This window comes from Moschus berezovskii, chromosome X (assembly GCF_049115385.1).
Source record: "Moschus berezovskii isolate FMDL1 chromosome X, NW_MosBer_1.0, whole genome shotgun sequence".
NCBI classification, from domain to species: Eukaryota; Metazoa; Chordata; class Mammalia; order Artiodactyla; family Moschidae; genus Moschus; species Moschus berezovskii.
Window position 1 is genome coordinate 96769991 of NC_142488.1, and position 24986 is coordinate 96794976.

General features: G+C 39.4%; 1 protein-coding gene and 1 long non-coding RNA gene across 6 annotated transcripts in view; one reads left to right on the top strand and one right to left on the bottom strand.

The window, feature by feature from the left end:
* RADX (RPA1 related single stranded DNA binding protein, X-linked) overlaps positions 1–6779 on the top strand; it is an 87720-nt gene extending 80941 nt beyond the window's left edge. For all 3 annotated transcript variants that reach the window (XM_088834089.1, XM_055437901.2, XM_088834090.1), the window contains one exon: positions 6649–6779. In XM_088834089.1, the coding sequence (XP_088690215.1) occupies positions 6649–6779 (131 nt within the window). The remainder of the gene's footprint in view (positions 1–6648) is intronic.
* LOC129564190 (uncharacterized) lies at positions 560–24022 on the bottom strand. 3 transcript variants are annotated; one of them, XR_008687447.2, is made up of 5 exons: positions 23884–24022; positions 23461–23768; positions 22444–22518; positions 17234–17390; positions 560–1974 (listed from the first exon to the last, which is right to left on the bottom strand). It is a non-coding gene; the product is annotated as an uncharacterized LOC129564190 (long non-coding RNA). The 3 variants fall into 3 exon arrangements; XR_008687446.2 differs by lacking the exon at positions 560–1974 and adding an exon at positions 9304–12700; XR_016036946.1 differs by lacking the exon at positions 560–1974 and adding an exon at positions 13664–13782.
* Between the last annotated feature and the right edge of the window lie 964 nt (positions 24023–24986).

Here is a 24986-nt window from a genome sequence, read left to right on the forward strand (position 1 = left end):
CTTGACTCACTCCCTTAAAAATACTAGATAGTATCAGTCTTGTTAATCTTTGGCAGACGATAGACAAAATGTATTGTATCATTATTTTCATTTGCAGTTCTGAATTATTTCTAAGGTTCAATATCTTCATATATTTATTGGCCATTTATAGTCTTCTGTGAACTTTCTAGAACTTTCTATGCTAGAAATTTCCGTTTTTCTATGAGTTCTTTTTTTAATTAATTTGTAAGTTCTTTCTGCATATTGAAGAAATTTAACCCTCATTGTGTGTTGGAAATACTTTTATCAGTTTGAAATTTATTCAGTGGGAATCTTGTTTTGATTTTTTAAGTAATTTTATTTTTATGTACTCAAATATATCAGTCTTTCATTTTTGTGGCTATTGATTTTATGTCAGACTCAAGAAGACATCACTCAGTCCAAGATTTTTTTAAAATTCACTGATTTTTTTCTGATACTTTTATACTATTTTTTACTCACATATAATTTTTATTGTGATAAAATATTCATAACATAAAATTACCACTTTAACCATTTTAAAGTGTACAATTCAGTGACACTAAGTACATTTACAGTATTGTGCAACCATCAATGTTAACCATTTTCAGAACATTTTCATCATCTGAAAACAGAAACACTATACCTGTTAAACAATAACTCCCCATTCCCCACTCTACTTAGCTCCTGATAACCTCTATTTTACTTTCTGTCCCCGTGAATTTGCCTGTTCTAGATATCTAAGTGAAGTAATGCAGTTTAGTCCTTTTCGGTCTGACTTACTAACTTGGTATAATATCCTCAAGGTCCATCCATGTTATAATATATATCAGAATTTCATTTCTTTTTACGTCTGAATAATCTTTGGTGAATGTATCACATTTTTTTATTCATTCGTCTCTTGATGGACATTTGGGTTTTTTCCATCCTTTGACCACTGTGAATAGTTCTGCTATGTAAATTGGTGTACAAGTACCTGTTTAAGTCCCTGCTTTCAGTCGTTTTAAGACTATCCCTAGGGTTGGAATTGCTGAGTCGTATGGTAGTTCTATATTTAACTTTTTGAGAAACCAGCAAACCATTTTCCACAGCAGCTGTACCATTTTACATTCCCATAAGCAATCCATGAGGATCCCAATTTCTCCACATTCTCACCAACACATTATTTTGGGTTGTGTGGTTTGTTTTTTGTTTTTTTTTGACTATGTTTTTGATTGTTTTTTTATAACAGCCATCCTACAGTGATATCTCATTGTGGTTCTGATTTGCATTTCCCTAATTACAAATGATAGTGAGCATATTTTTATGAGCTCGTTGGCCATGTGTATATCTTCTTTGGAGAAATGTTAATTTAAGTCCTTTGCCCATTTTTGAATTGGGTTGTTTGGGCGGTTTTTTCTTTTCTTTTGTTAATATGGTTTCATTTTTATAGTTTAAAATTTTAATCCATTTGGAATTTATTTTGGTATAAAGAATGAGATGGGGTATCCAGCTTAATGTTTTTCCAAGGGATTAGCCATAGTTCCCAAATCATTTGTTGAATAATACTGATATGATATTGAAATTGCTATTATATTTTTAACTATTAAGTACAAGAATATATGTATGTGTATACACACACATACACATCTCACCCCTTTGAAAGCAGTTTCCACTGATAAACATTTCAGAAGCGTAACATGGTATGAAAAGGTTTTAACACATCTAAGAAAATAATTTTATTATCCTCTAGGTAGTCTGGATTTCCTATATTATGTTCAGAGAAAGGAATGACACACTATATTACAAGATAGGTTAGACTGCTGCAGTACAAAGCAATTCCAAAGTCTCATGACTTAACACAGTAAAAGTTTGTTTCTTGCTCAAGTCAAGTCTGATGCAATCAGTTATTAGCTTTCTTCCCAGCAGTGATTCAGGAATGCAGCCCGCTTCCATCCTGCTGCAGCTCCAACAGGAACAAATGACTCCCAGGGTTATCTAGGCAGAGGAAGAAAGGGATGAAGGAGCTGCTGCTGCTGCTGCTAAGTCACTTCAGTCGTGTCCGACTCTGTGTGACCCCATAGATGGAAGCCCACCAGGCTCCCCTGTCCCTGGGATTCTCCAGGCAAGAACACTGGAGTGGGTTGCCATTTCCTTCTCCAATGTGTGAAAGTGAAGTCGCTCAGTCGTGTCCGACCCTTAGCGACCCCATGGACTGCAGCCTACCAGGCTCCTCCATCCATGGGATTTTCTAGGCAATAGTACTGGAGTGGCTTGCCATTGCCTTCTCCGGGGTTGAAGGAGACTGGCTTGTAAGTGTGTTGGAACAAAACTGCTACATCATTTCCACTCACATTCTCATTTGCCAGAACTTACTTGCGTGATCTCAACCTAACTGGTGGCTCAGTTAGATGGTAAAGAATTTGCCTGCAGTGCAGGAGACCAAGGTTTGATCCCTGGCTTTTAAAGATACCCTGAAGAAGGGAATGGCAACCCATTCCAGTATTCTTGCTTGGGAAATTCCGTGGACAGAGGAGCCTGGCAGGCTACAGTTTGTGGGGTTGCAAAGAGTTGGACACAACTGAGCGACTAACGCTAACCTAACTAAAGGGAGGCTAGGACAGTTTGTCTCCCATGTGACCATGAATAGGAAATGGAGTGGTAAACACATAACATTCCTTTGTCACACTCACCTTATGCATATATGATGTTCCTGAAAATATACAATTTTTGTAATTCTAACAATTTAAAATGAGCTCATAGGTAAAGTCTATAACCCTCTTAAAACAATTCCTTTGTAATATAAATAATAGCATTGTAATTTAATAGGGTATTTTTTAAAGCAGGGTATCTATTAGTTCTATTTACTTAAATTTATTTACATGATAGCAAAAGTTGCATACAGCAATAAGAGTGAAGTTTATAGTATGAATTGCTTGGATTACATAAAGTACTTTTTATAGGCAACTGTGTAAAGCACATTTGATCTATTTAAAACTTTTAAGACACTTTGTTTTACTGACCATCAAAATACATTTATAAATAGAAAAGAATCAGTATGGTAACAAGAGAAGCAATATTACATTTAATGAAAACCTCCAAAAATTTGTAATTTAATACCAGTTTTTCTTAAGTAGAAAATGATGGTTGCTGACATTTAATTGTTATGTCAGCTACCAAAGTGCTTTTTCATGCATTTAATCCTCACAGCAGCCTATGATGTAGTTACTACATGAGCAGATTGAAGCACAGAGAGGTTGTCATTTATACAAGTAGGCAGAGTCACCTAAACAGAAGACTTACTTATACATTTTGTTGCAGGTACTAACTCAATATTTATAAATGACATTATAACAATTAGAATTATTAAGGTTTGGCTTTCTGTTGTTAGCATCAAATCTGAAGATCTTAAAATCTTTCCAAAGCACCTGGATTAAAGTCCATTCCGATCAAAGAAGAAGAAAACTATATAGTACTAGCAAGTTTTTTCCTTTTTTCTTTAATTTTGACTGTGCTGGGTCTTCGTTGCTGCATGGGCTTTTCTTTAGTTGTGGAGTGGAGAAGGATGGCTACTTTCTAGTTGCAGTGCATGGGCTTCTGTTCTGGTGGCTTCTCTCGTTTTAAAGCACGAGCTCTAGGGCACAAGGCCTTCAGTAGTTGCAGCACATGGGGTCAGCAGTTATGGCTCCCGGGCTCTAGAGCACAAGCTCAGTAGTTGTTGCACACAGGCTTTGTAGCTCTGCAGCATGTGGGATCCTCCCGAATCAGGAATCAAAGCCAGGTCTCTTGCATTGGCAAGTGGATTCTTTACCACTGAGCCACCAGGGAAGACCTAGCACTTTTACTATATTCATTGTGTGTTAGTGAACTTGCACAATTTTAAATAATTCATCAGGGGCTTCCCTGGTGGCTGAGTGGTAGAGAGTCCACCTGCCAGTGTGGGAGACATGGGTTTGATCCCTGGTCCAGAATGGTTCCACATAACTCGGAGCAACTAAGCCCATGCAGCACAACTGCTAGCCCATATGCCACAGCTACTCAAGCCCACATGCCTAGAGCCTGTGCTTCACAAGAGAAGCCACCACAGTGAGATGCCTGTGCACTGCAACTAGCCCCCACTCTGTGCAACTAATAAAAAGCTCATGCAGCAACAAAGACCCAGCAGAGACAAAAATAAATAAAATTATTAAAGATTTTAAAAAATCATCCGATTTTCTGGCAGATGTGGCTTTCGTGTGAAGCTGATGAAATCTAAGCTTGAAGAGTTCTCACTTGCATAAATCCCTTCTGAGGCCCTTCTGGGGTTTTTTTGGAGGAATATTTGTTTGTTTGTTTTATAAAGAGGGCCCCAAAATACTGTATCTTTTCAGGCCCCATAAAACGTAGATGCACTGCTAGCCTTTTAGCACAATTTTTTAGAGAAGTAGCTCTAGCACAAAAGGTTCAGAGCCCATACTTTGATGCCAGACTGTCCAGTTTAGAATCACCCTGTGACTTTGGTTACTTTACTTAACCTCTAAATGTTCTAATCTTCTCATATTTAAAATGAAATCTTTGTCATGTGTAGTCACAGAAATCTCTTATACAGTAGCTTAGTAGTGGTCAGGTAGTGTTTTGAAAGAGATTCCTTAAATACCATTTTATCCAAGGAAAGGAAGAAAAGAAAAACAGTACTCTCTCATTTTTTGCAGATTGACTCTGTGTTGTGGCACCCCTTTGGTGCTTTGTTGTTGTTTAGTCGCTCAGTTGTGTCCAATTCTTTGCGACCCCATGGACTGTAGCCTGCCAGGCTCCTCTGTCCATGGGATTCTCCAGGCAAGAATACTGGAGTGGGTTGCCAGGCTGTCCTTCTCCAGGGGTCTTCCCCACGCAGGAATTGAACCCACATCTCTTACATTGACAGGTGGATTCTTTACTACTGAGCCACCAGGGAAGCCCCTTCAGTACTTAGCCAGTTGTTTATGATCCTGTCTTATTCCTGTCTTATTCTGTCTTATTCTGCTCTGCAGAGAATGATGATTAGCCAGAGGTGAACAATGAGCGTTTTCTCAGGCCTATTCTGAACATGTGTCCAGCACTGGGCATATATGTGGCTACCTTGATTCCTTGAAATACACAGGAAGTCTTAAAAGCCAATAATATTTCCCCTGTATCTCTTTTCCCAGCTCCTTCCTCCCCAGGCTTTTTGGTCTGTCTATTGCTTGTCCCAACTTTATCCCCTGCTCTATCTGCTCTGATCAGTGCTTTTGCCTTAATATGCTTTTGGCAAAAGCCACTGGGAAAGCTACCTTAGTCGTGGGGGTGGTCCAAATTGAGTAAAACAAAAGCAGTTTCTTGCATCTGACCTTGAGGGAGCTGCCTAAGAGATCAAAAATACACAACCACATCTTTAAGAAAAAGGTCAGCATTGCTCCCTCTGATGCTAGCAACTTGTACCAGGAGGGCAAGTTGCCATCTTCATGACTTGCTGATTTGGGGAGTAGGTGGGCAATTCAAAACAAGCACACTCTTACCACAGTGCAGCAGAATCTCTCATTAATCTTTCACCAGGTTGTTAAGTTTTGTTCTAAATTCCAGAGTTCTGCAAAAGCTGATCTGAGAGCTTTCAGCCAGCTTATAAGTTGCTTTAGTGGAGGGAGCGAGCCCTGAAATTCTGTACTCTGCCATTTTCATCAATGTCTCACCCAATCCCCTCTTGATAAAGGTGCTGTGGTACATATACACAATGGAGTATTACTCAGCCATTAAAAAGAATACATTTGAGTCAGTTCTAATGAGGTGGATGAAACTGAAGCCTATTATACAGAGTGAAGTAAGCCAGAAAGAAAAACACCAATACAGTATACTAATGCATATATGTGGAATTTAGAAAAATGGTAACGATAACCCTGTATGCAAGACAGCAAAAGAGACACAGATGTATAGAACAGTCTTTTGGACTCTGTGGGAGAGGGCGAGGGTGGGATGATTTGGAAGAATGGCATTGAAACATGTATATTATCATATGTGAAACGAATCGCCAGTCCAGGTTTGATGCATGATACAGGATGCTCAGAGCTGGGATGACCCAGAGGGATGATATAGGGAGGGAGGTGGGAGAGGGGTTCAAGATGGGGAACACATGTACACCTGGGGCAGATTCATGTCAATGTATGGCAAAACCAACACAATATTATAAAGTAGTTAGCTCCAATTAAAATAATAATAAAAAAAAAACTATCCAAAGCTAAGTGTTAGTTAATAAAGCTACTTCAAAGGAAATATACTTTAAAAGCAGCTTCAATTATTATTCTTACTTCGCTTTTTGTCTTAGAAGTTTTGTAAATAATTGATAATTGAATTTCAAAATAGGAAAGTTTATTTTGTATTTCCTTGAGGAGTACTAGGAAACTGTTTACTTGGCACCTAAATGACCTTGAAAATATGTAGATTTATTTAGTTAATTAATTAATTATGGGGAGTACCAGCTTGTATCTTGACATTTTTTGTAGCATTTGATGTATTCACTGTTATCTGCAGAAGTTACTGTGACATAACTCGATGGATGTGTGTAATGAATTGAAGGGAAGAGGGAGAAAATGAGACACTTAATTATAAGAAAAATCAGCTTTTGTGATACTTAATCCGAGTACATATTTATTTTAAAATGCTTTCCATCTGTTTTACTTTTAGGTGATATTATCAAAGCTGTATCTAAACTGGATAGAGCACGTGTCATCTGTATCTTGGATATCTGCAATTTGGGGAACAATAAAGCAGAAGTCTACTTGCACAAAATTTACAAACCAAATAAAACTTCTTAAAAATTGGCAAATAAAATTACTGAAGGTTATAAGTAAAGCATTGCTTTAAAGATATTCTATCATTTTGTTTGTGATTTCAATAACCATTTCTCAGCAAGAATATTACATAAATTCTAAAGTGGTTTTCTGTTCATCTTGTATTTGGAGCTAACACACTTCATTTTAAATTCATTACTTGAAAAGGTCATCAAAACAATTCTTGTGTATCAAGAAAATTCATGTTACTTGTTTCTGTATGAGTATTATCTTGACTTAGAATTTGTGTTCACTGTTCTATTTGTGAAAGTGTCCATCGTGACCGACTTTGCCACCCAGGGACTGTAGCCCACTGACTCCTCTGTCCATAGGGGTCTACAGGGAAGATACTGGAGTGAGTTGCTTTTCCCTTCCCTGTGATCATCTTCCCGACTGGGGATTGGAACCCAGGTCTCCTGCATTAGCAAGCCGATTTTTTTATTTTTTTTACCATCTGAGCCACCAGGGGTGGCTATTTGTGTAGCCATTTTATTCTACAGCTTCAGAATTAAGGCATCCCAACTTACAAGAGTAACTTTTCATGGACATTTAGCATCCTTCCATTTTTAATTAGGTTATGATGGAATTCTCCCATCCAAGTTCTAACCAGAAGTTGTTTGTGGTCATACGCTAACCATACTCTGACCCTGCTTAGCTTCTGAGATTAGACAACATCAGGCACAGACAGGTGGTATGGCCATAGACTACAGTGGAAAATTCTAAATTGCTAATTTGAGGATCACATTCCCCTAAAGTGGTCAACCTGCATTTCTCATAACCGAGGTAGTTTCTGTCATTTTCAAAAGCACATATGAATTGCTATATTCCAGTTGCCTTGCCCTTTAGTTTGGTCAGCTGTACAAGGAATATACTGAATTCAGTTGTTGTAAGGTTTTCCACTCTATTGTGACTTTATACCCTTTGAATTTCTAAATGTTTTGACCAGTGTGTGGTCTTTTGTTCTCAAAATTGTGTTTAAAGTTAATTAAAATAGTGAATCCTCCTCATGTTAAATTTTGAATGTATTATTAAAGAAGTTAAAACTTATCTCTTTCTGAATGTATTTGATGTCTCCTCCATGTTTTTGACCTATAATAGACCCACATGTACTTACTAAATGAGCCAGTATGATTCTTCCATATGGTTTGAAAACTGTTGTTTATCAAATAGAATCTGGGTTTTCATATTAAGCTATTAGAAACTTAAATAGGCTTTAGTGCCACATAAATGTTGGAGAAGGGAAACGTTAATACTTAAATAACTGTTGACTAAAAAACCCTCAGGCTGAGATTGCAAAATTACACACTTTAACAGGTGTGATTTCTGTTCTCATATTGAATGAGAAATATGAAATATTTTTTAAGATTCAAGATCTTTAAAAACAATTTCCATGGCAATTTATTTTACAGTAATGTTTCTATCCAAATTTGGAGTTTTAACATCTGTGTCTACATTTCCAGTTACAGAAAAATTGGATAGGTACTGTGGTGATTTCCTAAGGAAAATAGCAGACTATCACATCAGAAGACCTTATCTTCAAGTGACAATAAGTGCTGATTCTTCCCAAATAAACACAAATACACTACTGTGGTATCACTTTTATATTAAAAAAACTGGTTTGTAAATTATAAAATATTACATAGTCTACCACAAGACCACAATCTTTCACTGAAGTTTCTAATTTTAGATGGTACATGAGATCTACACATTTAAATCCTTTGGTAAGCTATTAAGAATCTGAGCACCTTTATGTTCTGTCACTTTTATTTCTTTGTTGGACTTATCCTGCATTAATTTTATTCACATTAAGACTAGGTCTTTAAAGAAATGTGAAACCCTTATTTTGTGACACTGGTAGCATTTGATGTTACTAAATCTAGCTAAGTACCTTCTGCCAATATGGACTATCCATGCTGTGTCCTTGCTCAGTTGCTCAGTTCTGTCTGACTCTTTGCAACCCCATGGACTGTAGTCCATCAGGCTCCTCTGTCTATGAGATTTTCCAGGCAAGAATACTGGAATGGGTTGCCATTTCCTTCTCTGGGGGATCTTCCCAACCCAGGATTCGGACCTGCGTCTCCTGCATTGGCAGGCGGATTCTTTACCACTGAGCCACCTGAGAAGCCCCTTCAGAGCTCTAGGAAGCCAGTAAATGGTTTGTGGCCAGTGATATGTTTGATTGGATTCATAATGTTTTAGAGTGGTCACTGTCTCCTGGAAAGAGAGTGGAATATAAGAGGTTAGCAGAGACTGCTGCTGCTGCTGCTGCTAAGTCACTTCAGTCGTGTCCGACTCTGTGCGACCCCATAGACGGAAGCCCACCAGGCTCCCCCGTCCCTGGGATTCTCCAGGCAAGAACACTGGAGTGGGTTGCCATTTCCTTCTCCAATGTGTGAAAGTGAAAAGTGAAAGTGAAGTCGCTTAGTCATGTCCGACCCTTAGCGACCCCACGGACTGCAGCCTACCAGGCTCTTCCATCCATGGGATTTTCTAGGCAATAGTACTGGAGTGGCTTGCCATTGCCTTCTCCGAGCAGAGACTGCTAGCTGTACCCTAATACCTATTCTTCTCATAGAGTAACAGTTCTCCATTTTTAGCTAAGCAGACAGCTACCTAGAATAAAGAATTCTTTGTTTCCTTTGTGACTGGATATGGCCTTGTGATATTTTTATTTGGCTTGGGCTAATATTAAAGTTAACTTACTTGTTTTGAACATACACCAAGTTAGTCACCCAGCCCAGAATTGGATGTTTGCTATGAATAATCAAGGAGTACCTGTATTAGATACCATTCCTGTATCTAGTAAGCCCTGTAGTTCATCTATAAATGATAGGTTTGTCTTAGCTTTTATTCAATCATATGGAAAAATTTTTCTTGCTTAAGGGAAGTAATTCCCTCCTCTACACCTTTATTAATATTACATACCTTTGCTAAGATTTTTAATATGTATTAAACAAAGGTCCGTCTAGTCAAGGCTATGGTTTTTCTAGTGGTCATGTATGGATGTGAGAGTTGGACTGTGAAGAAAGCTGATCGCTGAAGAATTGATGCTTTTGAACTGTGGTGCTGGAGAAGACTCTTGAGAGTCCCTTGGACTGCAAGGAGATCCAACCAGTTCATCCTAAAGGAGATCAGTTCTGGGTGTTCATTGGAAGGACTGATGCTGAAGCTGAAACTCCAATACTTTGGCCACCTCATGCGAAGAGTTGACTCACTGGAAAAAACTCTGATGCTGGGAGGGATTGGGGGCAGGAGGAGAAGGGGATGACAGAGAATGAGATGGCTGGATGGCATCACCAACTCGATGGACATGAGTTTGAGTGAACTCCGGTGATGGACAGGGAGGCCTGGCGTGGTGTGATTCATGGGGTCGCAAAGAGTCGGACACAACTGAGCGACTGAACTGAAGGTACTTGGTACAAGCAATAGAAAAAGTCCAATAGTATCAAATGTTTGAAACACAATAGTGGTTCTCAAACTTGGCTTCATATTGGTATCACCTGGGGAGTTTAAAAAATGACTATGCCAATGTGTCACCCTTGCCCCAAGTTTCTGATCTGGGTGGAGCCTGGACATCAAGATAGGTAACAGCTCCCCAGTTGATTCTAATGTTCAGGCAAGTTTGTACACCACTAAAGTTATTTAACACTAAATGGGTATATAGTCCCATTTCAAGCACTTGTTAGTTTTATTAGAGCTCAAGCTTTACCCAGTACATGGAACTTAACTTCCTATCTAGGTGCTGTAGTTTCACCTACACTCGATGCAGCTTCATCTTGAATTGTTCTGATAAGAAGAAAAATTAAAACCTCATAGTTTTGAAACAACTTTCATTTTTGTAAGAGTTCTAGCATGTCAGATCCACAAAAGACTTGATAGGTCAATTCTAATCCAACCTCTTTCACTGTGTCAATGAAGAAAAAGTCCCTGAGAACTTACTGTTTTCCTGAGGATATAATATTAGCTGCTGCCGTGTCAGCACATGCACAGCCTTTTGTCTCGTAAGAGAACTTCAGGAATGTTAAGAGAAGCACCTCAAGTACAAACTAATATCAAACCTTGGGGAGAAGGAATAGTCAGGGAGATTGGGATGGACACACAGCTACATTTAAAACGGATAACCAACAAGGTCCTACTGTGTAGCACAGGGCACTCTGCTCGATGCTATGTGGCAGCCTGGATGGGAGGGAAGTTTGGAGGAGAATGGATACATGTATGCGTATGGCTGTGTCCCTTTGCTGTCCACCTGAAATTATCACAACATTGTTAATCAGCTATACTGCAATATAAAATAAAACAAACTGTTATAGATTGGAAGTTGAAGCACTATGAGGTTGAAATTAAATGATAGCAGCTAATCTGTCAAAACTACAACTAGACACCACAGTATTCTTCATGTACAACTTGTATGATCTAAAGTTCTTAAATTGTATATTAACACATATAACGAAATCTAGAAAGATGGTACTGATGAACCTATCTGCAGGGCAGCAGGAGATGCAGACACAGAGAACAGACTTGTGGACATGGGGAAGGAGAGGGTGGGATGAATTGAGAGAGTAGCATTGAAACCTATACACTGCCATATGTAAAACTAGACATCCAGTAGAAATTTGCTGTATGATGCAGGGAGCTCAAATCTGGTGTTCTGCGACAACCTGGAGGGGTGAGATAGGGCGGGAGGCCAGAGGGAGGTTCAAGAGGGAGAGAACATACATATACTTATGGCTGATTCCTGTTGATATATGGCAGAAAGCAATGCAATAGTGTAAAGCAATTCAGTTCAATTCAGTTGCTCAGCCGTGTCTGACTTTGTGACCCCATGAACCACAGCACGCCAGGCCTCCCTGTCCATCACCAACTCCCGGAGTCCACCCAAACCAATATCCATCAAGTCGGTGATGCCATTCAACCATCTTATCCTCTGTCGTCCCCTTCTCCTCCTGCCCTCAATTTTTCCCAACATCAGGGTCTTTTCAAATGAGTCAGCTCTTTGCATCAGGTGGCCAAAGACCTGGAGTTTCAGCTTCAACATCAATCCTTCCAATGAACACCCAGGACTGATCTTCTCTAGAATGCACTGGTTGGATCTCCTTGCAGTCCAAGGGACTCTCAAGAGTTTTCTCCAGCACCACAGTTCAAAAGTATCAATTCTTCAGCACTCAGCTTTCTTTATAGTCCAACTCTCACACCCATACATGACCACTGGAAAAACCACGGCCGTGACTAGATGGACCTTTGTTGACCAAGTAATGTCTCTGCTTTTTAATATGCTGTCTAAGTTGGTCAGTACTCTTGCCTAGAAAATCCCATGGATGGAGGAGCCTGGTAGGCTGCAGTCCGTGGGGTCGCTAAGGGTTGGACACGACTGAGCGACTTCACTTTCACTTTTCACTTTCCACTTTCACACATTGGAGAAGGAAATGGCAACCCACTCCAGTGTTCTTGCCTGGAGAATCCCAGGGATGGGGGAGCCTGGTGGGCTTCCGTCTATGGGGTCACACAGAGTCGGACACGACTGAAGTGACTTAGCAGCAGCAGCAGCAGCAAGTTGGTCATAACTTTCCTTCCAAGGAGTAAACATCTTTTAATTTCATGGCTGCAATCAGCATCTGCAGTGATTTTGGAGCCCAGAAAAATAAAGTCAGCCACTGTTTCCACTGTTTTTCCATCTATTTCCCATGAAGTGATGGGACCAGATGCCATGATCTTCGTTTTCTGAATGTTGAGCTTTAAGCCAACTTTTTCACTCTCCTCTTTCACTTTCATCAGGAGGCTTTTGAGTTCCTCTTCACTTTCTGCCATAAGGGTGGTGTCATCTGCATATCTGAGGTTATTGATATTTCTCCCACCATTCTCGATTCCAGCTTGTGCTTCTTCCAGCCCAGCGTTCCTCATGATGTACTCTGCATAGAAATTAAATAAGCAGGGTGACAATATACAGCCTTGACATACACCTTTTCCTATTTGCAGCCAGTCTGTTGTTCCATGTCCAATTCTAACTGTTGCTTCCTGACCTGCATACAGGTTTCTCAAGAGGTAGGTCAGGTAGTCTGGTATACCCATCTCTTTCAGAATGTTCCACAGTTTATTGTGATCCACACAGTCAAAGGCTTTGGCATAGTCAATAAAGCAGAAATAGATGTTTTTCATTCAGTTCAGTTCAGTTCAGTTCAGTCCCTCAGTCGTGTCCGACTCTCCGCGACCCCATGAATCACAGCACGCCAGGCCTCCCTGTCCATCACCAACTCCCGGAGTTCACTCAAACTCATGTCCACAGAGTCCGTGATGCCATCCAGCCATCTCATTCTCCGTCGTCCCCTTCTCCTCCCGCCCCCAACCTTTCCCAGCATCAGAGTCTTTTCCAGTGAGTCAACTCGTCGCATGAGGTGGCCAAAGTATTGCAGTTTCAGCTTTAGCATCAGTCCCTCCAATGAACATCCAGGATTGATCTCCTCCAGAATGGACTGGTTGGATCTCCTTGCAGTATAAGGGACTCTCAAGAGTCTTCTCCAACACCACAGTTCAAAAGCATCGATTCTTCGGCGATCAGCCTTCTTCACAGTCCAACTCTCACATCCATACATGACCACAGGAAAAACCATTGCCTTGACTAGACGGACCTTGGTTGGCAAAGTAATGTCTCTGCTTTTTAATATACTATCAAGGTTGGTCATAACTTTCCTTCCAAGGAGCAAGCGTCTTTTAATTTCATGGCTGCAATCAGCATCTGCAGTGATTTTGGAGCCCAAAAAAATAAAGTCTGACACTGTTTCCACTGTTTTTCCATCTATTTCCCATGAAGTGATGGGACCAGATGCCATGATCTTTGTTTTCTGAATGTTGAGCTTCAAGCCAACCTTTTCACTCTCCTCTTTCACTTTCATCAAGAGGCTTTTGAGTTCCTCTTCACTTTCTGCCATAAGGGTAGTGTCATCTGCATATCTGAGGTTATTGATATTTCTCCCGGCAATCTTGATTCCAGTACCTCCAATTAAAAATAAATTTAAAAAATAAAGTTCTTAAATTGTAGAGTGCATGAGAATTACCTGGAGAGCTATTTAAAATGTGGATTCTTAGATATTTCCCTCTGATTTTGATTCAGGATGACTGGTAGTAGGACCCAGGAATCTTCACTTTTGATAAATTTCCAACTTGATTCAACTGGAAAACTGCACTGATGGGTATTTATTGTTCTTTTTAAAAACAGTTTAAAATTATCTTTGTAAGGTGTGACTCGCTGAAAGCTATAAAAGGAAATATAAAGGCACTTACATACAAGGTATATAATGCTGGCTAATGAAGTCATGCACTTCAACCATCAGAGCAATTTAAAATAGTTTAGCAAAGTTTTCTCATGAGCACTACCACAAAGTGTTATGCAAAGTTGTCATTTAAAATCGTATAATGATTTTACTTTTAGAATCAGTTTAATGACTGGTATAGCCTTTGACTGTGTGGATCACAATGAACTGTGGAACATTCTGAAAGAGATGGGAATCCCAGACCACCTGACCTGCCTCTTGAGAAACCTGTATGCAGGTCAGGAAGCAACAGTTAGAATTGGACATGGAACAACAGACTGGTTCCAAATAGGAAAAGGAGTACGTCAAGGTTGTATATTGTCACCTTGCTTATTTAACTTATATGCAGAGTACATCATGAGGAACGCTGGGCTGGAAGAAGCACAAGCTGGAATCAAGATTGCTGGGAGAAATATCAATAACCTCAGATATGCAGATGACACTACCCTTATGGCAGAAAGTGAAGAGGAACTCAAAAACCTCTTGATGAAAGTGAAAGAGGAGAGTGAAAAGGTTGGCTTGAAGCTCAACATTCAGAAAACAAGGATCATGGCATCTGGTCCCATCACTTCATGGGAAATAGATGGAAAAACAGTGGAAACAGTGTCAGACTTTATTTTTTTGGGCTCCAAAATCACTGCAGATGCTGATTGCAGCCATGAAATTAAAAGACGCTTGCTCCTTGGAAGGAAAGTTATGACCAACCTTGATAGTATATTAAAAAGCAGAGACATTACTTTGCCAACCAAGGTCCGTCTAGTCAAGGCAATGGTTTTTCCTGTGGTCATGTATGGATGTGAGAGTTGGACTGTGAAGAAAGCTGATCGCCGAAGAATCGATGCTTTTGAACTGTGGTGTTGGAGAAGACTCTTGAGAGTCCCTTATACTGCAAGGAGATCCAACCAGTCCATTCTAAAGGAGATCAATCCTGGATGTTCATTGGAGGGACTGATGCTAAAGCTGAAACTGCAATACTTTGGCCACCTCATGCAACAAGTTGACTCCCTGGAAAAGACTCTGATGCTGGGAAAGGTTGGGGGCGGGAGGAGAAGGGGACGACGGAGAATGAGATGGCTGGATGGCATCACCGACTCTGTGGACATGAGTTTGAGTGAACTCCGAGAGTTGGTGATGGACAGGGAGGCCTGGCGTGCTGTGATTCATGGGGTCGCGGAGAGTCGGACACAACTGAGCGACTGAACTGAACTGAACTGAACTGAATAGAAAGTTAAATCTCTAGAACTTTACTAATGAATTATCTGTTGAATTTGTCACAGATGTCTATTAGCAATCAGCAGACTAATCATTTTGACAATAATACTTCTGTTTTCAGTTTGATAGTTTTCTTTGTCTAGTGAGTAGTCTTTACTATGAGTTTTGAGGTCAAAATGATAATGCTAATAGCAAAATAATAAACTACTTGCATTTACTTTGAAATAGATCATAAGCTAATGCACAAGACCTTTAAATTTTCAGTTCAATTCCATTATTGAGTGGTTACTATGTGTAAGTTGTTACTAATACCAGGTACTGTGAGGGAGGGCATACACCCATGAGTAATCAGCAACTGTAACGGGATAGAAAGGTTCATAATATTTGTATTGTGCATTTGCTGTGGTTTATCCGTAAGTTTCTACTGCAGATTCCCTGAACTCCCTTCTGATGTTAACTGTTTGTTTCCATTTGCAGGGTCCACTCCCAACACTAATACTTCACATGCCCAGTAATGGACAAGTGGGGGAGTGGGATGGAAATAGCTTCATTGGTCATCTTCAACAATGTCTCCTATTTTCCTGTTTTCTGTTATCCTGTCCCGTTGACTCTAATGGTATTCCTTATTCCAGACTATTTTCTTTGGACTTCAGACTATCATTGTTTCTGCCCTCCTTTTGACCTGGTGTCTTTCTACTTCTGTCAGTCTGATACCTATTTGTGTGTTTTTTTGACTGTTGGTCCAATCAGACTCCTGATATCTCTGTCTGGTTGTCCGTTCATCTACTCCTTCACCAGCCCTTGGCACACATTGCAATCTACCTTTCCCAGCAACTTACCCAGACCAATCGAGTCCACACCAATGTATACCCAACTGCTGCTAGTGTCCAGTGTACTCTTGATTAAAAACAGCTTATGGTAAAGGAAGCAATGACGTAAATAAAGCTATTTATACATTTAAAATAACTAGAATTAAAAATTCTGGGCCCTAGAGACATACAGAGTGAAGAAAGTCAGAGAAAATTATCGTATATTAGCACGTATATGTGGAATCTAGAAGAGTGGTACAAATAGGTAAATCTATTTGCAAACCTGAGATGGAGATACAGATGTAGAGAACAAACATGGACATCAAGGGGGGAACAGGATTGGGGTGGGATGAACTGGGAGACTGAGATTGACATATATACGCTACTATGGGTAAAATGGGCTTCCTGGTAGCTCAGTGGTAAACAATCTGTCTGCCAATGCAGGAGATGCAGGTTGCATTGGGAAGATCCCCTGGAGAAAGAAATGGCAACCCACTCCAATACTCCTGCCTGGGAAATCCCACAGACAGAAGAACCTGGGGGCCTACAGTCCATGGGGTCACAAAAGAGTCAAACATGACCTAACAACTAAACAACAATAGTGTAAAAAATAGATAACTAATGAGAACCTACTTTTAGCGCAGGGAATTCTACTCAGGGCTCTGTGGTGACCTAAATGGGAAGGAAATCCAAAAAAGAGGGGATATATGTATACATAAAGCTGATTGATTTTGCTCTACAACAGAAACTAACACAATATTGTAAAGCAACTACACTCCAATAATTATTTTTTATTCTAAATGTTAGGAGATAAACCTTGAATAATCTTTTGTTAGAGTATAAGACATGGGACATAAAAATTAAGGGAATGCATCACATCATAGGTATCAATCAGTTGAGAAATATTTGAGTGCCCACCGCTGGCAAGGCATTGTACTTCAAGTGATCTCTAATGACTGGAATTATGTTTCCCTTTCAATGAATAAACAAGGTTGCAGAAGATATTCCTTGGGGAGATTGTTAAGAAAAATTCCACAAAGAAATAAGACCAAAAAAGGCTGCAAAATCAATTCCATCAATGCCATAGCAATTAAAATGACTGATCTTAACTTACTTCTGGCTGAATTGGTTGATAGCATATTTCAGCAGGGCTTGGAAAACCAGTCTGGTGTTTTAGATAATCTGAGAGAGGTGACTCATTTTGTCACGTGGGAGTCCCAAGAGTCCAGTTCCTCATTCCGATCCACTCCATGTTTATCAAAGTTCACTAGCTGGAACAATAAGAAGGAAAAAATGTCAATGCAGGAAGTCATCCAATCCTGATAAGTTAACATGTAGAATAAAGTTGATGGTGTTATTTATCGCTAAGGCAGTCCTGATTAAGGGTTATACGTGTGTACAGTTGGAGGAGGGACAGGCAAAGGGGAATATAGCTAAGTAAAGTGAAATAGAGCTGATGTATTCAGAGCTTACATTGCTAGAGGTGAGATCAGTTACCTACTTGCAACTGAAATTTCAAACTTCTGCTTAGCAGGAACCTGCATGGACAAATGGTGACTGATAGCTGGAAAAATCAGCAGACATCTTAAATTTTATGCTCAAATGAATGAACAATGAACCAGAAGACTAAGTCCAGTTGTCTTCAGCTGCTGGTAATTTTTACCTTTTTATTTAAAATCACAGCACCTTTTTCAATTAATGCCTATGTGACTGTGACTTACTACAATGAAACGAGCAACTACACTTCAGTAGAGACATGCGAATGTGGTGTTTATGGTTTAGCCTCACCAGTGGCTAATGCTATGGGGGTGGTAGGCATCCCTAAGAATAATAACTACCAAGCTTGTGACTACAACACTGAGTTTACCTATACTAAGAAGCCCTGGATTGCGCTGATAGAAAGAGGTAATTGTACATTTTCAGAAAAAATTCAAACAGCGAGCAGAAGAAATGCTGATGCTGTTGTGATTTACAATCTTCCAGAGACTGGCAACCAGACGATACAGATGGCAAATTTTGGTAAGAACCAATTCCCAAAGAGGGTTAATGTCTTTGTTTATCTTAAAATGGTATTTCTATCTAGAATGGCTCTAGGATTTGGCAATGAGACTGTTAAACAAGTGTATTTTAATTTTTTTTTGCCCGGCACTACTCCGAGTTACTTTACTATTAATATTTGGAATTAATTTGTTTCAAGAACAAAAGCAATTCAGGAAGTGGTTCCTGTTTTCCTTCATGATATTCTTAGCTCTATTAGTTTTCTCAGTGTGTATTATATAATTGCTTTTTAATAAATGTGCCTTTACCTGTAAACATTAAAGAAAATATAAATGTTTTAATTTCATTCTTAATTTGTACTTTTCATTTTGATTCAGGGTTGTATGTGTTCAAGTATGCAGTAACTGCAAAACTGATTATTATGATCAAACAGTAGCATGTTTTAAGTGTTCAAAATGTTTACAGAAATGAGACTTCAACTATCTGCTGTATGTATGTGAGATTTTAATATTTTCAGCAGCAGCAATATGTATGAAACTACTCTGTAAGAAACAATATACATTTAAAATGGTATGGCTGAAATTGGATATCTCTATAATTCACACCAAAAGTAAAGATTTCCCTTAAAAATGTTTACTTATGACTCAAGTAAATATAATTATCTAATGCATTAACTTTGTAAAGGAATTTACCTCTTAGAAATACTGTTTTTATTTTGTTTATTTTGTAAAAAATGCCAGTTTCAAAATAAATGGTTTTAAACCAGTGAAGAAGTAGACTTCTGAAACAAGTCTTCTATACTTTAGGTGGATATAGGTATTTTCGACCCCAGACTTGGCCAAAGGAAAAAAGTAATTTCAAACGGAGTAAGATCTGGTTGAATGCACTATCAGGATAATTAGTATTCTCACCACCAAATTTGGTGTTTGAGAAAATAAATGTAAATTAAATCAACCAGATTTCAGGATTGTAAGAAAAAATTCAAATTTGTGTTGAATAGTAGAATGATTGAAACATCCAGGTTGCGTACATACAATATGGCAATTTGGTACTAATGTTTGAAAACCAAACTGCTTGTTTCTTTGGGTATTGAAAAACCAGGTAACATGGTTTTTCAGTTCAGTTCAGTTCAGTCGCTCAGTCGTGTCCGACTCTTTGTGACCCCATGAACCACAGCACGCCAGGTCTCCCTGTCCATCACCAACTCCCGGAGTTCACTCAAACTCATGTCCATCGAGTCGGTGATGCCATCCAGCCATCTCATTCTCTGTCGTCCCCGTCTCCTCCTACCCTCAATCCCTCCCAGCATCAGACTCTTTTCCAGTGAGTCAACTCATCGCATAGCAGTACAAAATTGTTGCAAATGTACAAAACTCTACTTGCTACTTTTTGTAACCTATGCTGGACATCACCAGAACCCAAGTATTCACATTTTTTTTTCTTCTGAAGTTAAGAGTACTCCATAAGCATTCCCTGTGTTCCTATATTTTTACAGATGACTTTTACTCTTGTAAAAATAAAATGAGGCAGCTTTCTGTTGAAAATTGGAAGTTAAACCTCTTCTAAGGAACCTACGTGCTCTGTTTCAAATTAGAGACTCTAAGTATTCAAGGTTTGCTTTTACATGGACAGTCACGTTATGCTGTTTACTCCCCTGGTTTATTTAGCATAATTTTTTAACTGAAGTATAGTTGATTTATAATGTTGTATTAGTTTCCATGTGTACAGCAAAGTGATTCAGTTTTATACACACACATATATATATGCTATATAGTAGGTCCTCATTGGTTATCAATTTTATATATAGTAGCATGTATATGTTATTCCCCAAATTCCTAATTTGTCTTTCCTCCCCACCTTTCCGCTTTGGTAACCATAAGTTTGTTTTCGATGTCTGTGAGACTGTTTCTGTTTTCTAAATCCTCTGGTTTTCTAAAAGTATAAACCGTATCAGACTAAACAGTAGTCATGTTTTCAAAACTTGCTTTGCAACATGAAGGGCCAGCTACTGAAAAGTAGGTACCCAGCTATTGAATTTAAAAGACTGACAAAATAGTAAATCTCTACAAAAGGCATGCACAGTCATTTGAGTATGTCTCTGAGTACAGTTTAAGAAAGCAACTACATTTATCATTGAATACATAATACCAATATTATCAAGGCTATGTGGTCAAAAACATTTGTAAAAACTACAGCATTGCTCCTGTTTTAAAATAAGCACACGGGAAAAGATAGTATTATCACAGTAATTGTAATAGTTAATATTTATTGCCATTTAATATATGTCAGGCACAGTTTTAGGGTCTTTATTTTAACTAATGAATGGTGATCTTTAACACTCAGTGATTCAACCCCAAATAATTAAAATTGTAAGTTTAGTGTTTTGCAGTTATAAGACCTGTCAGCTAGTGTGTCATTGGAGTTCTTCCTTCCTAGAAATTTCTCTTAGATAGAAACTATTATATAATGCAGTTGACAAACAACAAACATAGGGAATTAAGTGTGGATATGAAATCTCAATGATCAGCCCCTAGACCATTAAAGACTGAGTCATTATTATATAACATAAGCCAAAATTGTGTTTGTTTTTGCTATCTTTCATTATGTGTGTGTGTGTGTGTGTGTGTGTGTGTGTGTGTGTGTGTGTATTTTCAGTCACAGAGCATGGGGGAACAACTCCTGTTCCTCCTACAAAAGCTCTAAATTTTACCTTCCATCACCTTATCTTTTATCACCCCTGAAAACCACCTTTTCAGAAAACCACACTCTAGACCCCTCAGGGCTGTAGCACCCTTTCACTTCCTTGGTTCCCACTATGTCTTCATTCCTTCAGTTTCATTTTCCATACTAGGCCTCCCTAGCCTTTCCACAATGCTGTGCCTCTTTATGTCTTATTGATGTCAAAACCCTTCACCCAAAGGCTGCTAGGAACAGACCTGTAGTTTTAAAAGTTGGATTTATTACTTACTGCAGCAAAGGGGGAATGCATACCATCAAAAACGGTGGGGTATCTCAGTAAGAGGGCTTTAGAAAGGATTTCTAGGATTTGGGCTTGCTTCAGATGACTTGGGGGAGGATTTAAGGAAACAGGCCTTTGACCAGACATCCCAGTTTGCCTGAGACAGGAATTTCCTGGATTGTGGGTCTTGCAGTGCTAAAGCCAGGAAATTCTTGGGAAAACCAGGCTGAGTAGGTCACTCTAGCTGGCATTGTTCTGGATTTGGATGCTGTCAGAAAGTAGGGGGTAATTCTGTGATTGGATTTCTAAATAAATCTTATTTGTAAGTGGGGAAGACTAACCTGAACCGTCAGATAATTGGTAAAGAAGTAATCGTCACTCATGTTTGTCAGGATGGGAGATGTTTGGTCATTTTTGTGCCTTGGATGCTGTTCATATTTTGACTGGATTCAGACATAATTACAGAATGGTCTTGTCTTTGTCTTGATCCATCATGGGTACAGAATGACCTTCTCTACTATTGATGATCTGTGAAATTATTTATGTTCAATAAGAAAACACCAAGTCCTGATTGTTAGTACCAAGCCAGATCCCAGATATCAGGGGCTGCTTGTCTCTTTCTCATCAACAATACACTATGTTTATGCTTTTACTGCTGTGCAAATACATTATCTCCCCCCTATTTTATGTATCAGTGCTTCCCCACCCCCCTATACCCTGCCTTCAAGGTCCCCAAGAAGCCCAAGAGATGCTTCTGCACCCCTTACCTCTCAGGGTTTCATGATATGGATACACGATGTCTTTACTACTGGGCCCAATTCATTCATAGCCCCGCTACTAGCAGAATCCTTTTTCCGATGGGGACAACTTCAGTCTGAGACATGTTCTTACTGAGGAAGAATGGTGTATAGCCCAGTAAAGCTTTAATTCTACGTTTCCCAGTTTGCAGTGTGTTTGGATTTGCAGTTTGATGCGACTGGAAATAGAAAGATATGTTTATGGTATCCTTAAGTAATTATGTAACTTCTTAACAACCCTTTCCAAATATTTTGGAGACATCTATCTATCCAGTTGTCCCAGATGTGCAAGAAAAGGCAGGACTCCTCAATTATTAATGCAGAATGAATGAACTAATTCTGAATGAATACGTTAAGTATTGGCTTTCTGACCGAACAAGTTTTTTAAAAGTTAAACATGCTATTAATAGGTTAATTGCCCTAAGAAGCAATTAGATTTGAATGTATTGTAGTTTATTTCAGCAAAGTCAGTAATTTGAGAGGGATAAATGGTTCTTCATCTATTTGACTATGTTCAACGAAGTGGACTATAGGGTGATGTCTATAGTCTTTCAGAATCCCCCAACTCACCAATTCCCAAGCAGTTATGTGCATGGAAGGGTTTCATCAGAACAGCAAACTCACATGTTTTAGAAAAATACTTTCCTAGAAATGAGGGGGTAAATAAAAATATAGTACATAAGTGAAATGAGAAAATGATAAAAACTTCAATAAGGCTTAGACTCTGATACACACACACACACAAACACACACACACATATGGGCTTCCCTAATGGCTCTGTTGGTAAAGAATCTGCCTGCAATGCAGGAGACCTGGATTTGATCCCTGAGTCAGGAAGATCCCCTGGAGAAGGAAATGGCAATTCACACCAGTACTCTTGCCTGGCGAATTCCATGGACAGTGGAACTGGGCAGGCTACAGTCCATGAGATCGCAAAGAGTCAGACACGACTGTGAAACTGACTTTCACTTCTATATATAAACTTATATATATATATATATATATATATATATATATATATATATGGGTGTGTGTTTAATTCAAGAAAACTAATCAGTTCCACTTCAAATGAATCTCAAATCTGTCTGGCACCATCTCCAAGACTTCATCCTCAGACCTCTGCAATAACTTCCTAACTCATCTCCCTGCCTCTCTTGTCCCCGTCTAAGTCCACTACCCACTCTGTAGCCCAAGTGGCTTTTGAGAATAAAACCAAACCACACCTTCTTTAAAACCCTTCAGTAGCTTCCATGGCGCTTAGAGTACATTCAGACACCTTTCCATGTCCTCACCTGCCATGAATCACCTGGCTCGTGCCCACCGCTCTGACCTCATCTCCTCTCACCTCCCTGCACACCACCCCCTACACTGAGCTCCAGCCACACTGGGCCACTTTCAAACGCTCAGTCCCAATAAACCATTCCCTGCCTTGAGCCTGAAAGCACTTGAAAGCACCCTCTTCTTTACAGTCCCACATCTCATTAAGCATCAAGTCCTGTTGATTCAATCTCCAAGCATTCCTGAAATCCATCCCTTTTCCCACCTCTGCTGCTTCAACCCAAGCCCAGGCCAATATGATGCCTCACCTGCATGTGTACTCAGTTGCTTCAGTCGTGTCCAACTCTTCGCCCTATAGACCATAGCCTGCCAGGCTCCTCTGTCCATGGCATTCTCCAGGCAAGAATACTGCAGTGGGTTGCCATGCCTTCCTCCAGGGAATCTTCCCGACTCAGGGATCGAACCCACGTCTCTTATGTCTCCCGCCTTGGCAGGTGGGTTCTTTACCAGCTGAGCCACTTGGGACCTGGTCCATGGCAATAATCTCCCAGCAGCTCTCCCTCCTACTCTTGACCCCCTACAGAGTCTTCTCTTCCACTCAGCAGTCAGAGTGATCCTGTGGAAAATGGAATTCAGTCCAAATTAGAATAAAACCCAGGCTTCATGCAGGTCCTACAAGACCCTGGGTGATGAGACCTGATTCCACACCCCTCTCCCCCACATTACTATACCTCCGCCACTCTTGTCTTTCTTGTTTCTAAACCAAAGAGCTAGCTTTTGCACTTGCTGTCCCCTCTACTGAAGTCATTTCTCTTTCATGTTTTCATATAATGCTGCCTCCAAAAATATAACTGTGTCACTACTTTCTCGACATGGCAGCTGGAACGATCTTCTAAAAATAGAGGTCAGATCACATTGCTTCTCTTCTCAAAACCAACTCCCGCCCCCAGTGACTTAACATTATTCTTCAAATAAAATCTAAACATTACCATGCCTGAAAGGACTTGTATGATCTGGCCTCTGCCTGCCTTCCCAACTTAACACTCTCACCCACCCTGCCTAAAGCCTAATCACGCTGACCCTTAGATATTTTCACCAACCCACGAAGCTTTTTCTGCAAGACCCTTTGGGCTTGTTTTTCTCTTCATCACCATCATCACTACAATACATGATATACTGTATTCAGTACTCTGAATCCCAGTTTAAATGTCTCTTCTTCACAGAAATCTCCCCCGACCACATTAATTTCAATCAAAACCTGGTGCTCATTTCTGTTGAAATCTCTTACAAAGTGTAATGACTATTTTATTTGCTTATTATGCGTCTCTCCCACTTGATTGTAAGTTCCAGGATGGCAGAGAACATGTCACTCATTGTACAGAGCATAGTGCATAGTCTTCACTAGTTGTTAAATGAATGAAAGGTTAAGAAACTAAAAAGCAATTCCCTTTTATATATGAAAAGATGGGCAAGTTCAAATGAAGTTTAGGTGAATTCAGCAAACTATTTCACTCTAAAATTGTTTTTATTTTTCCCTATGCAGGTAATACTTTCTCTTTTAAAAAAGCAAAACATAAAATATAAAATTCCCCTTGACCATTGCCCCCAATCTCAGGCCTCTCCTAAAAGATAATCATTGCTATTTATTCAGTAACTTTTCAGGCTTTTTGTATTAATTATTGCATATATATACCAATAGAAAATACAGAATCAATCTATCTTTTATTTTTCACATTAATGAAGTTATTCTGCAACTTGCTTTTGTCACTCAACAGCAGGAACTGGAGTTATCTCCATGTTAATAAATTAATATTTAGATTGTATCTATTTTTAA